Source organism: Dreissena polymorpha, chromosome 6, assembly GCF_020536995.1.
Source record: "Dreissena polymorpha isolate Duluth1 chromosome 6, UMN_Dpol_1.0, whole genome shotgun sequence".
Classification (NCBI taxonomy): Eukaryota; Metazoa; Mollusca; class Bivalvia; order Myida; family Dreissenidae; genus Dreissena; species Dreissena polymorpha.
The window spans coordinates 9,355,488-9,372,157 of record NC_068360.1 but is presented as its reverse complement, the minus strand read 5'-3'; the positions used below and the strand labels follow the sequence as shown (position 1 = coordinate 9,372,157).

At 32.3% G+C, this 16,670-nt stretch overlaps 1 protein-coding gene across 1 annotated transcript; it reads left to right on the top strand.

Moving 5' to 3' along the window:
• The first annotated feature begins 627 nt into the window (after positions 1-627).
• Positions 628-15,312, top strand: LOC127836194 (gamma-aminobutyric acid type B receptor subunit 2-like). The gene is made up of 16 exons (XM_052362673.1): positions 628-758; positions 1,903-2,070; positions 2,955-3,065; positions 5,234-5,299; positions 7,815-8,004; positions 8,569-8,718; positions 9,650-9,781; positions 10,049-10,138; positions 10,468-10,618; positions 10,889-11,003; positions 11,277-11,387; positions 11,559-11,684; positions 11,813-11,956; positions 12,446-12,634; positions 12,778-12,913; positions 12,956-15,312. The coding sequence occupies exons 1-16, from the start codon at positions 648-650 to the stop codon at positions 13,105-13,107; spliced, it is 2,142 nt and encodes a 713-aa protein (XP_052218633.1). The 5' UTR covers positions 628-647; the 3' UTR covers positions 13,108-15,312.
• Positions 15,313-16,670: the final 1,358 nt, after the last annotated feature.

Here is a 16,670-nt window from a genome sequence, read left to right as displayed (position 1 = left end):
AAGATCGTAGACCGCGTTTTAAGGCATGTAACAATCATATGTTGTCTTGAATTTTAAATGTCGCTTAATTTTTTTGGCCCCTACCTGTTTCACTGGAAGGGACTTATTGTTTGCGCTCTATGCGTCTGTGAGTCTATCTGTCACACTTTTCTGGATCCTGCGATTACTTTAAAAGTTCTTCATATTTTTTCGTGAAACTTGAAACATGGATAGATGGCAATGTGGACATTATGCACGTCATTTCATTTTGTTCCTACGTCAAAAATTCTGGTTGCTAGGGCAACAAATATAAAAAAACTGACAATGGTGGAGCCGGTAGGGGACAAATATTGCTTGACAATAGTCTTGTTTATAACGGTTTAATGGTAAACCGAACATGTAATGTCTGTGGTGAATGGGGTTGAGATGGATGAATGTGCAATTCTATAAACCAAATTTCTGTACACTTATTGTGTGTACATGTAGCTTGTTCGCAACCTTAGAACTAACAATTGGCAAATTGCAGAACTAAGAAACTACATATTTTTCTTATACCCACGTACTACATATTTCAGAGAAAAGTTTCTCTTACATTGTGTAGCACACAATTGTTATTATATTGTTGTTTATTTCAGTGTAGCGGATATGATATATTGGGCATTTGCTACATGCTGCCAAATGGTGAATGGTTTTTTCCGTATATCCTAATCGGTGGGGTATGTCCTACTATAACAGAGCAGTTTATAAAAGTTCTAGAAGTTTTCTCGTCCGCACCTCAGGTAGGAATTCGAAAATAGTGATTTTTATGTACACTTAAAACACTAACGTAGCTAGCTTGTGTATGTGCCTATTAATCTGTATAAAATGACGTGTATAATAACTAATATAAAACAAATGTTATTTAATGTTTGTAATTAACGTCTTTCATTATATTTTAAAACATAAAGATGAGCCACGTATTTCGTTATTCAGAGTCAAAGTAATGTGGTCATACAAACAATGTCGCGCTGTGTGCTCATTTCTGTCATATTTCGAAACTCTTATAAGTTATAAAGAGACACAATTTCAGAAGATATAGACAATTAACAGCAAAACCCAAATAATTATATTTCTTTTTAATAATTACAAACTGATGCCCTGAAATATTGTTCAAAAGTAATTATTGAACTTTTAAGAATTCCATCTAACATTATTTCGCTTACGAGCACGTTTAATAACATTACTGAAACAGGGTTTGCGAAATTTTATTAATACACATCTACTTAAAAACATTGTATTTGCGTTATACACTACTATATTATATGTAGACTTAAGCAATTTACACGTTGATAACTCAATCCCAGCATTAAAGACTTTTATTCACATATTCTGGAGATGTTTTTAATTTGGTCTTAAGTAATTGATAAACTTAAGTATTGGAAGAAAGATCGTTCATGCTTATAAGCAGGGAGGTAATATGAAATATTGACAAAGAAAACAAACGTTAGGATTCATTGGGATTCAAAGCGGCGAATCCTCTCGGTATTTTATTCTGTTATTTTCAAGTAGCAGATGTATGTTTAGTTGTATTAGACTTGTTCATAGCGTTGTTTTAAATATAGAAATATACGACATGTAAAAGATTTTTTGCAAAACGGTGACTACTTTTACCGGAAAAGAAACCGCAACACTCAAACTATATTAACAGTAATTATGAACTGCATGTGTGGCATAGCTATCATCATTTTACATCTTTTATTAAATATAACTCATGTTACGCATTTATGTATGGTTTGTACACATGGATTTTTAAATTTTATCTAATTTCGTATTTAATACTATTTAACTTGGAAATGTAACTGTGATGCTGAATGTTGTTCGTTCGTTTACGGACCTCGTATTGATTGTTTTAATTGATATATACATTATTATCTGTTTAATCAGATTTCATATCTTGCTACATCTGCCAACTTGGCTAATAGAAAGCTGTACCCCAAGTTATACCGACTAACAGCTCCGGAACGTCTAGGGTATGCTCTTGTGCAACTGTTAGCAACCTTCAACTGGACTCGTATAGCGATCATTCAGGAAGTGAACGATAACTTGCCAATGGTAACGGACTTTTATTATAATATTATAATACACATCGTTAAGGAGAGAGTCTGTATTGTAGCCGATCTGCCCTGTGTCCGTCTGTGTGTCAGTCTGTCATTCTGTCCCAAAACTTTTTCGGACTTGAACTCGCCCAGCGATTCGGGGATTTTAACAGGCATTACATTCAAATTAGTGCTTGAAACGAATATTACTTCCTGGTGCTTTGAAAGATTTCTCTGTAATTCGGCACAAATGCTCACCTATATGCAGCTGCCTTTAGAGTCCAAATCAAATTTAAAGTCAAATGTCAGAATACAGGTGTTTATTTTCACGAAAGAGATTTTGAGGTTCCCCAAGCATTGAAGTATTTTTAAACAAAACTTATTTTAGCGCCAAATTGACAAAATTTAAGATCGCGTGCATTTGTCCACAATTAAAATTGCGCAAACTCTGTAGCTCGCAAATATACTTTCTTTCATATAAGCTGTTGTTATTGTTACTGTAGGTTTTTATATTACATGTGTATATGCTTAAGCACTCACAACATACACAGTTAAAACCTAATTTAAGGAAATTTCATTAAACTTAATTGATAGAAACGTTATTTTATTACCTGATGCTCCCCATTTTAAGGAGTATCATGTTTCGTAATTTAAGGTCATTTAATCATGTATTAAATTGTTTTCGGTGGACTTAAATTAAATTGGAATGTTTGGAATGTAATTAGTGTGACCAGTTCTTAAGTTAAACTATTATGTCAACAAAATATACTCCCCAACTTCATGGTTTCCACCAAATTTCCGCATTTCACCAGTTCAACTTTGTATTCACATACATTATTTTATCCGAATGTAAACGGACACCATTATAAATCGTAACTTCAAAGTATGTGCTTTGTTTAGACTACAAGCGACTTAATGAAGGAACTCAATGTTAGGAAAGTAGATGTTATTGCCGGAATGCCCATAACTGTGGGCTCGACTCCTGTGCTGCAACAGTTGGAGGTACTAAAGGTAAGCAAGTTTTTATCATGTTATTTGTATAAATGTTCTTATTTGCATATGTAGTGTTACCAGTACACGTGCGTGTTAACACAGATCTTATTTTTGAAAATTGTATTTTCTCAGTAGAATATTACATATATAGGTAGAATATTGCATACATACATACTTACATACGTACATCCGTACATCCGTACATCCGTACATACATACATACATACATACATACATACATACATACATACATACATACATACATACATACATACATACATACATACATACATACACATACATACATACATACATACATACATACATACATACATACATACATACATACATACATACATACATACATACATACATACATACATACATACATACATACATACATACATACATACATACATACATACATACATACATACATACATACATACATACATACATACATACATACATACATACATACATACATACATACATACATACATACATACATACATACATACATACATACATACATACATACATACATACATACATACATACATACATACATACATACATACATACATACATACATACATACATACATACATACATACATACATACATACATACATACATACATACATACATACATACATACATCATACATACATACATACATACATACATACATACATACATACATACATACATACATACATACATACATACATACATACATACATACATACATACATACATACATACATACATACATACATACATACATACATACATACATACATACATACATACATACATACATACATACATACATACATACATACATACATACATACATACATACATACATACATACATACATACATACATACATACATACATACATACATACATACATACATACATACATACATACATACATACATACATACATACATACATACATACATACATACATACATACATACATACATACATACATACATACATACATACATACATACATACATACATACATACATACATACATACATACATACATACATACATACATACATACATACATACATACATACATACATACATACATACATACATACATACATACATACATACATACATACAAAGTACTATGAATTTCATGTATAACCATTGCCAAAAGAAGTATTTCATGTACACCCTTTCTATGGTAACATAAATCTAATTGTACGTAATTTAGCACACATTCATATACATTTGAATTGTTCTATGTTTCAGGTATTGTACAACAACGAAAACACTAGCTTTTACCATGAAAACTTTATAAATTTTGAGTACAAGTATATATAATTTTTTTCTGCAAAATAACAGCACATAACAGAATTTAATAGCAAGTGCTAAATTTCATTGCATAAAAATATGTGATAAACATGATTTATATAGTGTGATATGATTAGTATTGTCGTTATATAAGATGTCAGTCAATATTTTAACAAGGGCTCAGACTCTTAATTCTTCGTCTGATGTAATGTGTTGTTGTTTTTTTGTAAGTGTGTTTCATTCTATTTACACGACCATACTTTGAACGGATTATGTGAACTGTTTTCCTCTGCCAGTGAAAGATGTACCTTTTAAGCTCCCGACAAACTATATTTGAATGGTTCATTTTTTTCTTAAATAAGTACTAGATCCTGACATGTAATATGTATAGGTATGTTTGGTCTACTTATACGAATAACCTCGACAACAAATGTAACAAGTTCTTGGGTATATGGACAGTAACAGAACAAGTGCATATTATTTCGCACTTCATTATTACAGAATGTACTTTGATTATTGGCAACCATTTTCATGTTGAACATAAGGGATTTTGTTCCCAATAATCTGTTAATTATTTTGAACTGGAGCCTTTTGATATATGTTACCATACTAAGATTAAACACGAGTGCATGTACATTTTTCCAGTCAATCTTAAAGAATTACGAGTTCCATTTTTGTATCACAGTTGGAGTGTTTTCGAATTAATATGTTATTAATGTTTCTCTTCCTTAGGGCTGGTTATAATTTTTTAATGTAAGTTGGTACACGTGAGATCTGTATATGTGCACGGGGAGAAAAGCATATTAGGATACTTCCTCAGGGCCACCGTTGATATGGTTTTATTGAATTGATTTGTTTTGTAGAGTCTGGACGCACGTATCATTGTTGTAAGTGCTTCTCAAAAGACAACTCTGGAAATCGTATGCAATGTAAGTTTTAGATAAAATATCTCAATGACATGTACAATAGACCCTTTCAGTTATTCGCATTTACTATTGTAAGAGTTGTGTCCCTTAGCCGGATGTGACGTAATGAGATGATAACAAAATCCGCCAGAGATAAAATTATACAGTGTCTCTGATAATATCAACGTCTCTTGCACTATATATGCTTAAATTGCACAAATATTTCTTCTTTTTTTATTATATTGACGCCTATTATTAAAGCTATCGCTTTTTGCATATTTCATTTTATTACGTTGACGCGTGAAAATACATTAAACATTCCGTTCAATAACCTTGTGTGTCGCAAGACAAATCCCGTACTGTTACCAATAAACTTTAAACGTAAATATGTTATGAAAATGCCAAATATTGGAAAAAGCGCCGAACGTTTTAATGGTAATGATCGTTGGGATATGATTTGAGCGCTTTTTTACCACTTGCGAACATGACCTTTATCATTGTAAATTAGAGTTGAAGTGTCAATTCACCCCGTCTGCAAAGTTTAGACACCGCCCACTGGTTGGCAAAAAGAGGTGTAATTCACAAAAGCGCATATAGGGAAGGTTGACAAAATCATCGTTTTTAATGATAATCATGCAAAATATCAAATAATTTTACTAATTATGTCTGAATAAAACATTTGCATTTGTGAAACGATTATTTTGTTTTTACTAAAAACAAACTCGGGATTAGAACACAATGAAAGAGCTCGGTGTGTAGTTACGACAAAATCTCCATAATCGGAACTTCGCGACCATTTTGTGGTTAAAAATTGCTCATAAATTGAACTTATTTCAGAATAAATTAAATTGAACGAACGGAAACAAATAATGATAAAAACAAACAACAAATAGATCGATTTTATGTACGCAACATATTGTGCGTGATTTGAACCTTTATTTGTCTGAAAAACCTTACCTTGTTACACATAAAATAAATTCTCTTGATAAATGTTATTGTTTGTTTTAATTGTCCACACCGATGTTGACACTCTTTGTTGCAGAATTTTTATCCCGGTGTTTTATTGCACCTTTGTTCATCACAACCCGATTATCTTGTTGTGATCGGATACTGTCCACACAATTACAAAGAAAACAAGGTGTCATAAATCTAGGGACCTATACTTGGGTCCCTGCATCAACCACATATTGCAGCCTAGTGTCTGGTAATTAAACACAATTTATCATATTCCCATGTCATCCCCCTTGGCATATTAAGCAGTCATTTTAACCAAATTTCAAAGCAACAATAGTAAACAGTTGCTTCAATTAAATATGTAAGCATTTAAACAAAATGAAGACAATATCGCAAATGGATTTACAGGAACTAGTGTATATAGATTAGCCAGTTTAATTATAATAATACAATGTTTAATAACTATAAATAAATTTAAAATATTATGCAACTTAACTGCTAAGGGCTTCGTTTTACAATTGATTAAATGCACCTCTTACACATTCGATCGCTGATGAACAATTACAATATCCACACCACTTATAATTGTGATCAAATAAATATATGTTTCTTTATTTTTGAAACATCATTTATAAATGTCTTACTATGAGAAAGAATACGGCTTATTAAGTTGTTTTGTTTTATGGGATTTTCAGTATTTAGTCCTCCGAGCACGTTCTCTGATGAACAATACCGCTGCTTTATAAGCAGTGTAAACCGGATATCAAAATGTCATTAGAAAAGAATACATTATTAACAATTAGTTAGTATAAACCTCTTCGTGCATATGGTCAGTCCATTTACATCGTTGAAAAAAACATTTTCAAACAAGATCTCTTTTCTCGTTTACAATCGATACACTCGATAATCATCGCATGACGTCACACAAGGGAGATAATTAAAAACCGTCAATAACTGTAAGGGTCTATTGTTTGCGTCTGATACCGGACTATATATAAGCATAAGAACAATTTCACATATACGTCAGTGTAAGTTAGGACACGTTAGAGAAATGTTGAGGATTGTTCAGCTACACACGCTGACATACGTCAAAGCATATATTTGTACATGCCAAGTTGCGTTTGCTTCGTATTCTGAAGCTTAGCATATAGTTAGCAAAAGATGAAAACACTACACGTTTGGAGTAGGTAACTCATAAGCTGGCTATAAACTACGATTTTCTCCCATTAAATGGCTTGCGTTTGTCAAATCTGCCAATACGTCAGTACTATGTTAATACTCTAATTTGACGCACAAGTTTTGCTGTCATCAGCTTTTGATGTGTATTTCAAATATTTATTATAAACGTTCATACGAAACAAGTTTTCAACGTACACAATACCATGTTTAGGGGCCTTGATCGTGCAATAACAACAATGTCAGCTGTTGGAAATAGAACAAGACAAAAACATAGATTTAAATAAAAATATTGCAACTAAATCATATTAATTGAACTTTGTGTGATTGCGTATATATGCAAAAACTTGACATTATTATGTCGTTATTATTTAATATTTCTATCATACATGTCATTCAATTAACTTAGGCGTACAAGCTGGGACTATACGGGAAACAGTTTGTTTGGATATTTACGGAAAAATATTCCGATGAGTTCTGGAAGGTTGGCGATGTCAATTGCACGGAAGAAGAAAGGCAGAGGGCAGTGGAAGGGGCATTTTTCTGTAATACTGTGAATGATAAGCCCTTTAAAGAAAAGGGAATTGCAAACATCACGTGTAAGGAGAATCGTTAAAAATGAGAAAATCGACAAGCAGCTATAAGGATGTAAAACGCCTAAAACCTAAAAAAAAGTCTATTCATAATGACTTTTCTTATTCAATTTATTTTGCAATGAAACGTAAAACAAACTTTTCGGAATGCTATCTATATTCGATGGTAAACTTAAGCTCAAGACAAAATTGTTAATACGAGTTTTTTATGTATTTTAATATTGCATTGTATTAAATAATTGTACTCAATTAATTAAATAGTTTGGGAATTGTTCTCTTCATAGAGCCTTACTTTAAAATGTTAGGTACGATTTGAATGTAATATTTAATAAATATGTTGATGAGTACCCTATACTTTAAGTATATTTTCAAACATACATTTGTATATACCAGAATATCTTAAATACTATAAATTTTGTATTTTGACTGATGCCATGTTAATTTTTATGATGCCATGTCGCAAAAATAACGACATTCGATTGGTCATTCAAACACTGAATTTAAACCTTAGCATTTATTTTAAATTAGAAAACTTATGTTTTAATCAAACATTTTGTTCTATTGATAAAGACTCGGACCTCATCACAGATATTCGTCATCGCGCTAATGTACCAGAATCCGAACCATTTGACTACGCCGTCGGCAAGTGTTACGATCATGTTTGGGTTGCAGCTTTGGCGTTGAACTGCTGTTTATCTAGACTTGGGAAATTAGACAGTGGTAAGTTCTCTCGATACTGTATGCTAATCAAAACCATATTTTTGAAAGGTTTTTATATGACTTCTAATTATGTGAATTAGATTAGTGAATCTAGCGATGCTGGATATTCTCTATCATTGCACTCACACAGTGCATGACGATATATTCGTATTATACACATATACTAGTTTGCAGCTGTGTTATGTAAACCTGTATAATAGCAGAACGTATAACATGAAGCTTTTAATAACGGTTGTCGCAAAATAGATTATAACTATTTAGTGCAAAGGTTTGGCTAACTTTTAGAGTTCAAAGTTCAGATATTTCAATCATTTAGCCATTACGTAATGTAAGTTTAAATAAATAAGCAACCTGTGGAACTAAGACATAATTTTCTAGCCCAATGTTAAGTCAAAATGAGAGGTAAAATGTCAAACATGATATGTGTTTTAGAATATGTCGTGGAAGTTGTGACAAATCTGGTTTATTTGGCTAAATGCACCTCATGTAGAGAAGCGGAAGTCTCATTTAGTAATGGGATAATTATACAACTAAGTTTCAAAATCTGGAAAAACTGAGCTTAATCAAAGTTATTCTAGTAACGTTTTCTAATGTATTTCTAAGAGTGTGTGTAAAGTGGAATGTTTGCTAACTGTTTCCATTTTTTCTGAAACAATCAAACGGTAAACAAATTATTGTTATGCCCAAAATGAAGATTGCCTCATATGAAGAAGCTAATATTGTGACACTTAGGCATGAACTTTTTCATGTTAACTACAACCAATATGTGTGCGTTCAGCGAAAGCGTGAGCGTTGAAAATTCCGGTTCAAAATCTGGTATTCCAAATGATAGAAAATAGCTCGATAGTCCAGATCAAGCGCACATGCTCATTAATTTCTGAACTTTATCCGGACAATTGTATAAACTCTGCATACAATTCTTTTTTTTCAGAAATCCTTTGGGGTGAAGGACAAAATATCACTGCCGACTGCATTGATAAGTTAGATTTTGTAGGGACGACGGGTAGAATAAGGTTTACAGAAGGGGCTCTTAATCCAGATGCCGTATTGCAAAGAATCCAAGGTAATTAAACCTTATGCACACCTTCTTAAACATGCAATTGTGCTTTTAGGAAATTTTGTAGTATTTTTGGTGATTGGGAGAGTACTGCCAGAATAAAACTAAAAACACAATTGTGGCAAAATTACCTTATTTTCGGTACAACAAATATATTGAAGGGGGACAAGAAATGTAAGATAAAGTCGTTATACTGCGTTTGTGATTACTCAAGGTTTTAATTCAAGTATCTTTGTTGGTTTAAAGTTTAAACGAGTTAATATGATTTTACAGATGCGAATACAAAAGTGGTGGCATATTTTCGGCAGGATTATCACCCAAATTCTCGTTATGAGTGGATAGATGGAGCACTTATTTGGAAAGGTCAGACTAAGATGCATCTATTACACAATTTAAATATAACAAATAAACAATCTGAATACAACACCGACATGGTCGCAATTTTCCAATATGCTATCATACACAAATTCTAACTGAATGGTATTTTTCTATTTAAGGAGCTATATATATTGGTTGATTTGTATTCAAAACCAAATTATTTAATTGATAACATATACAATGCGATGCCCTGCTGATCAATATTGTTTATTAAGCTTGAACCATAAAACATTGTTTCGATGAATGATGTGTTTAAATGAATCATCGAAATGTTATAGAAATACGGCCACATATTGTGTTATTGTTTTTTCCAGATAACATTATCCCACTTGATTCTGCTTCGACAATTCTCAAAGAGAAGTTCGTCCCGATGTCATTATATTTGACGATGTGTATATTAGCTGGTATTGGAATCATATGCACAATCGCTTTCTTCGTTTTCAACGTATTTTGGAGAAAGCACAGGTAGTATGTGAACAGGTTCAGTTTTTAAATTGACATTTGGAAGGAAAAAACATATAGATATGATTGGTACTGAATAAGTGCGTCTGCGTTAAGATGTTTGGTAAAATGCTTCGATTATTCGTTTATGTAACAGTTAATTTCAGAAAAAAACGTACAAATTAGCTATACCTGTTGCCCGTACCATATCGCTATAAATAAATATTTTCTGATCATATTAATGTCTAAAGTATAACATTAAATACATTTTACGCAATTTCTTATATTTTATAGGATAGTGAAAATGTCATCACCAAACATAAACAGTATTTTACTTGTCGGCTGTTTACTAATGTATGTAACTATAATTATCAAGACAATGGCAACGACAAGCAAAACAGTGTGTGCGGTAAGCTAAATTAATTACAATTGAATTGTTCGCTGCGGATGAAAACTATGCGTTTCGTATGTCATTCTATATTTCTTTTATCATGTAGAATTTTGACCAGCAGAAAGCGAGGCATATTATCATAAAATAGTTGTAAAGTATGACCCTATACTGCAAGCCGCGCGATGTGTTCTTTTAAGTTATATGTTTTATCATTCATGTCCAACATTATATATGTTTTTTTAATCTATACGAGTTTTGCATTAGGCATAATGTTTTTATTTTTTTATTTAGGTGCGATTGTTTTGCTTCTGGATAGGATTCGCTACTCTATTTGGTTCCATGTTTTCCAAGACATGGAGAGTCTACAGAATTTTCACAAATAAACAAATGAAACAGAAATTGGTTTGTCAACATGTTTTAAATGCACAAATATAATTGTGTTACGATTTACTTTATGTAAACATTTGCGTTATTTACACAAATCTCATGTATTTACTCAATTTGAAATATGCATGTTAATTCGTATGCATATAAATTCATACTGATAACAAAATTTCTGCTGTATTGTTGTAGTCATTAAGAGACAAACACCTACTGGTCATCATCGGTATACTCGTTATCATGGAAACACTTGTGTTAATAGTATGGGAGAGTTACTCGCCGCATCAAGTGAAAGAGCAGCGGCATGCGACAGAGGATGTATGTTTTAGTTGTATATAAAAAAAACAATGTTCATATTGTGTCTTAAAAGATCATTTATTAAGTGGAATAAGTATGTTTGACTTTGTTGTTTATTGTATTAAAATGTATTTTGTAATATTACAAAGGTTACCACAGACAAAGGGGACAAGGTTTTAGTGTTTTCTCGTGTTTGTGTGTCGGATCACTCCAACTATTTCAACTGGACCCTGAAAATAGTGAATGGTGCTCTCATTGCCTTGGGCGCTTTTTTGGCATGGGAAACCAGACAAGTAAATGCTTTATTCTTGTTACCAGTGTCATGGTATAATTGATAATGTACTTCACACGGTACCTAGTCATTCGATAAATGTTTACGCCTTTTTGTATCATTTATTCGTCACTACTTTATATATTATTTTATTTTGATATAACCATTTTGAGTCTTTATTTGTTGTATTATGTTTTTATGTCATTTTAATACATGATGTCATTTAGCATTACCATGTAACTTGGAAAATGTCAAGAGTTAAAAAGCAGTTTGATACGATGTGATACTATTTGTTCCCACCTTTTGCCCACCTGAACGGGTCAACACTAACAGCGTACAATTCTCTTAAATTAGTTGCTTGCAAATATTTAATTGAAAACAAATATACTTTCTCCTACGTAACACTTTAATCTAGATTTAAACGGATTACTTTTTAAAACACGCGAACAGTCATGTATAAAACAAATTGTTGAGTATCTTGTATCTTCTAACAATTACTCGGTATTTAAAGGTACACATAGAAGCTTTAAACGATTCCAAGACGATCGGTGTATGCTTGTACAACGTTGTTATTCTGAGTATCGTGGGGCTGTTTCTGTCTATGATGCTTGATGACAAACCGATTGTACTGAATGGAGTCACTTCCGTGTGCCTCTTCGTCGGAACTCTCGTATCGGAGACGTTGGTATTCCTCCCAAAGGTAACACTGTACTTAAACAAACACGAATTCAATAATTTAGCAATATATTAACAATAATAATATTATTCAAAAAATCAGTCGCCTAGAGACAGTATTGTTTTTCCATTATTCATAATATGTTTCCTATACATTTAATTAAACAGATATTAGCAGTTTACCGGAAACCCATTGCAACCCCACAGACTGCCTTGACTAATGTACAATCATCGACAACCTTGAGTATAACACCAAACCGTATTGAATTAGGCGTCAGTCGTTCATGTGAAAAGGAAATGCAACCTGATGATACGACGAGAGTGTCATGTGAAAAGGAAACGCAACCTGATGATACGACGAGAGTGTCATGTGAAAAGGAAACACAAACTGATGATACGACGAGAGTGTCATGTGAAAAGGAAACGCAAAATGATGATACGACGAGAGTGTCATGTGAAAAGGAAACGCAAACTGATGATACGACGAGATTGGATTAACAAATCAAATGAACTTCCGATGAGATTAGATTGACAACACAAATTGAACTTTCGACGAGATTGGATTTAAATCATAAATTGAACTGGTGATGATGTTAAATTAACATCACAAATATAAATCATAAAAAGATTGAATTGATATTAAACATCGAACCTTTGGTGAGTGTAAATTAACATCAAACATAAAACTTACGACATTGGAATAGCATTATAATTTGAACTTACCATGAGATAGGATTAACAATATAAATAGAACATACTGCAAGATTGGTTTGTCAACACACAGTGAATTTACGACATGACTGGATTGAAAGCAAACAATTATAATTAGTATAACTTATATTATATATAATATTTTAAGTGTAATTCGCTGTATGAGTTTTAGTTATTTTGAACATTGTAACATGTAGCATTTTATGCAGCTAAAGACAGACATACACTTAGGCTGTCTTGTATTAGGCCTCTGAATGCTTCCCGACAACTCTGCCATATTGGAATCGAGACTCAAAAAAGTTGAATTTTGAAGTATAGCACATCTACTTAAAACTGATCAATGTCTGTGTTTCTGTGTTAATGTGTAACCCGACGTTTGTGCAGTAAACCCTATTTGCCCGCTTTGATGACAAGCAATCAAACTCACCTAATCAATCAGCTCATCCAATTAACAAGTAAACACGATTCTATTGAAAGTATAAAATGGTGGTCATACATTTAAATTCAATTGAGTAAATATTGCTCTGCAATAGAGCCGCCTGGCTGTCGTGGAATATGTAGAGTACTATTGGCTTTGTACAGTGTTTTCAAGGTGCTAGTTACTTGAGGTGAGGGGAAATATCATGCCAATAGAGATCACAAAGTCAAAGGTCAAATTCGCATAGGGTTTAAACATGGAATTTGTTTCCGGACATTATTAAGAGAATGATTGACGAAAGATCATCTTAATTGTTATTTAAATTTCTTTTGGCTATAGTAGGGTGCTTTTTTGGTACAAAAGCTCAAATGTCAAGGTACCTAGGGTCATTAACATGAAATGTGTCTCCAATATTACCTCTTTACTAAGGTAAAGTTTATTTTATTTTGTATAGGATAGTAAATCATGCGAGGCGAAGACCCTTCAGTTTTTAGATAAACAGATCAAAGGTGAAGATCACAGGAGCTTATTATCTGAAAAAAACATTTCGCATAATGAGATATTGACTGCACGTTAGGGTATATATATATGTTTTACAAACATCTCTTGTTTATGTGCTTATCTGTGCTACTTAAAACGGCATAAGTTTGAGAGCAAAAGAAGAGTGGGGAGGATTTGTTGTAGTTCAATTACAAAATCAGTAAGTGTGTTTAAGTGTATACAAATATTACCAACTCCTTTTATTGACTCAATGAATGTTTGTATACTCTTATATGGCTCTGAGTCTGTTGTAAGATTGCACGTAGCATTGTCTTTGGTATTAATATAAAAAATTACTGGTATTTAATTAAGTACACATTAACATTGATAAAATGTTAGCTGGTGGGAAACCTTGATAGGATTCTTCAGTAACTGACTTTATGTTTTGTTAAATTGCAAGGAGTGTAATTGAATTATTAAGTGTTGTAATGTTTGTTCTAAATCGTCAACAGTTGAGTTTAACTTAAATTTGACGTAAATAAATACACAATTTCAGATAGAAACTGAATGTGGTCGTGGCAAATTATTCAAAGAATTTCAATTGCATTAATATTCTTAAATATCTTGGCCACTGTGTGGTTAAAGAGCAAGTGAAACCTACTTTTTTTAACGTAATGCTGTTGAGATATTTCAATATGTTATGCAGTATTTATTGTGGGTAGTAAAGCCTAGTTTGCTTGTTTGCAGTTTGCTACAACATTTAGTTGTGCAAATTGATCGTAATGCTCAAATTCGCCATTACGTGCATTTGTTTGTAAGTGGTCAACAACTTAGTAATATTTAAGATTGAAAATATAACGTGAAATACCAAATCATACTTTAAATAGTATTGTCTTCGTTTTTGTTAGTTTATGAAGTGTGATGGTTTTATGAAATGAACACTTTGAAATGTAGACGATGATAAAGCTGAATTAATCTGAAGCTACTAAGAATGCCTTTTTTAGATAATTTGATATACTTTGACTCTATTTGCTATAGTATTTGTGATATATCCCTTGTATCCTGTACGTTCAAATAAACTTAAATAAAACTTCTTTTCGTTTCTTAAGGGCTGTTGTATATCCCCGAAAACTAAGTTTGAAGCTTTTATACTAGGAATCACTCGCTTTGGTTATTGGTTGGTCAGTGCATCAAATGTTATTAGTGGTGTGGGGGTAAAAGTCACGTTTAGGAAAACCTCAGGTTTTATCTACTTAATTAACCAAATATGTAAACGCCTAGTTATTTATAATGAAATGCAACAATGTGGGAAATTGGATCTTACTAGTGATGTAATAGTTTGTTATCAAATATGCTTAAACATGGCAATTGGTAAACGGTGAATCCGCTATTCATGCGCTAGACAAACCCTAAATACGCTAAGTATACTACAGAAATACGCGGACCATAGGTTTAGTATGGTAATCCATGTGCTAGACATAATCTTACAGAGAGGTATACCGTTGTTCAAACGTTTTAAAAGCGCGATGTTGCGGTACATATAAAGTATGCCAATCTTTGTAATAGGTGCTTGGTCATGGGTTTTTAACATACGTATATATTATTAGGTTTTGTAACATACGTCGTAGGTTGCGTGTGCTATTTGCTCGCTTCACGTATACAAATCACAAATATGGTCAATTTCAAAATTGTTATTTATTTGCCAGAAGCCTTTTCTTTATGTAGGAAAATAGTTTGAACATGTTCATACAAAATTCATACAATGTTTACGTACACAAACACGAGACAGAGGTATACATTGTGTTCAGGAAAATATGTCTAACTGTAAAAATGCATGTTTACATAATTTCGCGGACATCACTATTCACTCAGAAATAATTCTTAATTTTACCTTGAATGTGTTATTCTATGTTGTTATACATATACATTCAAATTATGAGTATATGTATTCTCGCGTATGTCGGTGTTCTACCGTACTACAGTCTCCTTAAATCGAGTAAACTCGAGCCACACTAAGGTGTATGAATTACCCAGTTGAGGTGCGAACCGTTAGATAAAAAGCTTTCGTAATTAAGATCAAGTTAGACTGAGTGAGGAAAGTTTCAGAATATCGCGATTAAATTTCAATATTTTGTGTAGTGAACAGACAACTGTTTTGATTAAACATATGAATGTTTAAACAGTTGATTTTATACAATCAAATTGTTAAGTCAAGAACAGTTCAAATTATTTTCTTGCAAATTTATTGCCATACGGTTTTATAACAACAAACAGCTCATGCAGAAAAACTATTTTCGAAACAGTGTGTGTTTATATTTCAATTATACGATTTGTGGATTTTGTTTGGTTTATGACAAACGAAGATAAAGTTAAGTCCTTATGAATCAAGTATTGTGTTGACGTCGACGTGGTGAGATGAAAATATAACTATAATATCAGAAAACAATGAACA

Bases quoted from the DNA above. Each gene is read 5' to 3' on its own strand.
- LOC127836194 (XM_052362673.1), top strand. From the start codon at position 648: ATGCTGCCAAATGGTGAATGGTTTTTTCCGTATATCCTAATCGGTGGG. The intron at 3,066-5,233 runs GTAAGCAAGTTT...TTTGTTTTGTAG, and splicing joins AACAGTTGGAGGTACTAAAG to AGTCTGGACGCACGTATCAT. The intron at 5,300-7,814 runs GTAAGTTTTAGA...CAATTAACTTAG, and splicing joins CTCTGGAAATCGTATGCAAT to GCGTACAAGCTGGGACTATA.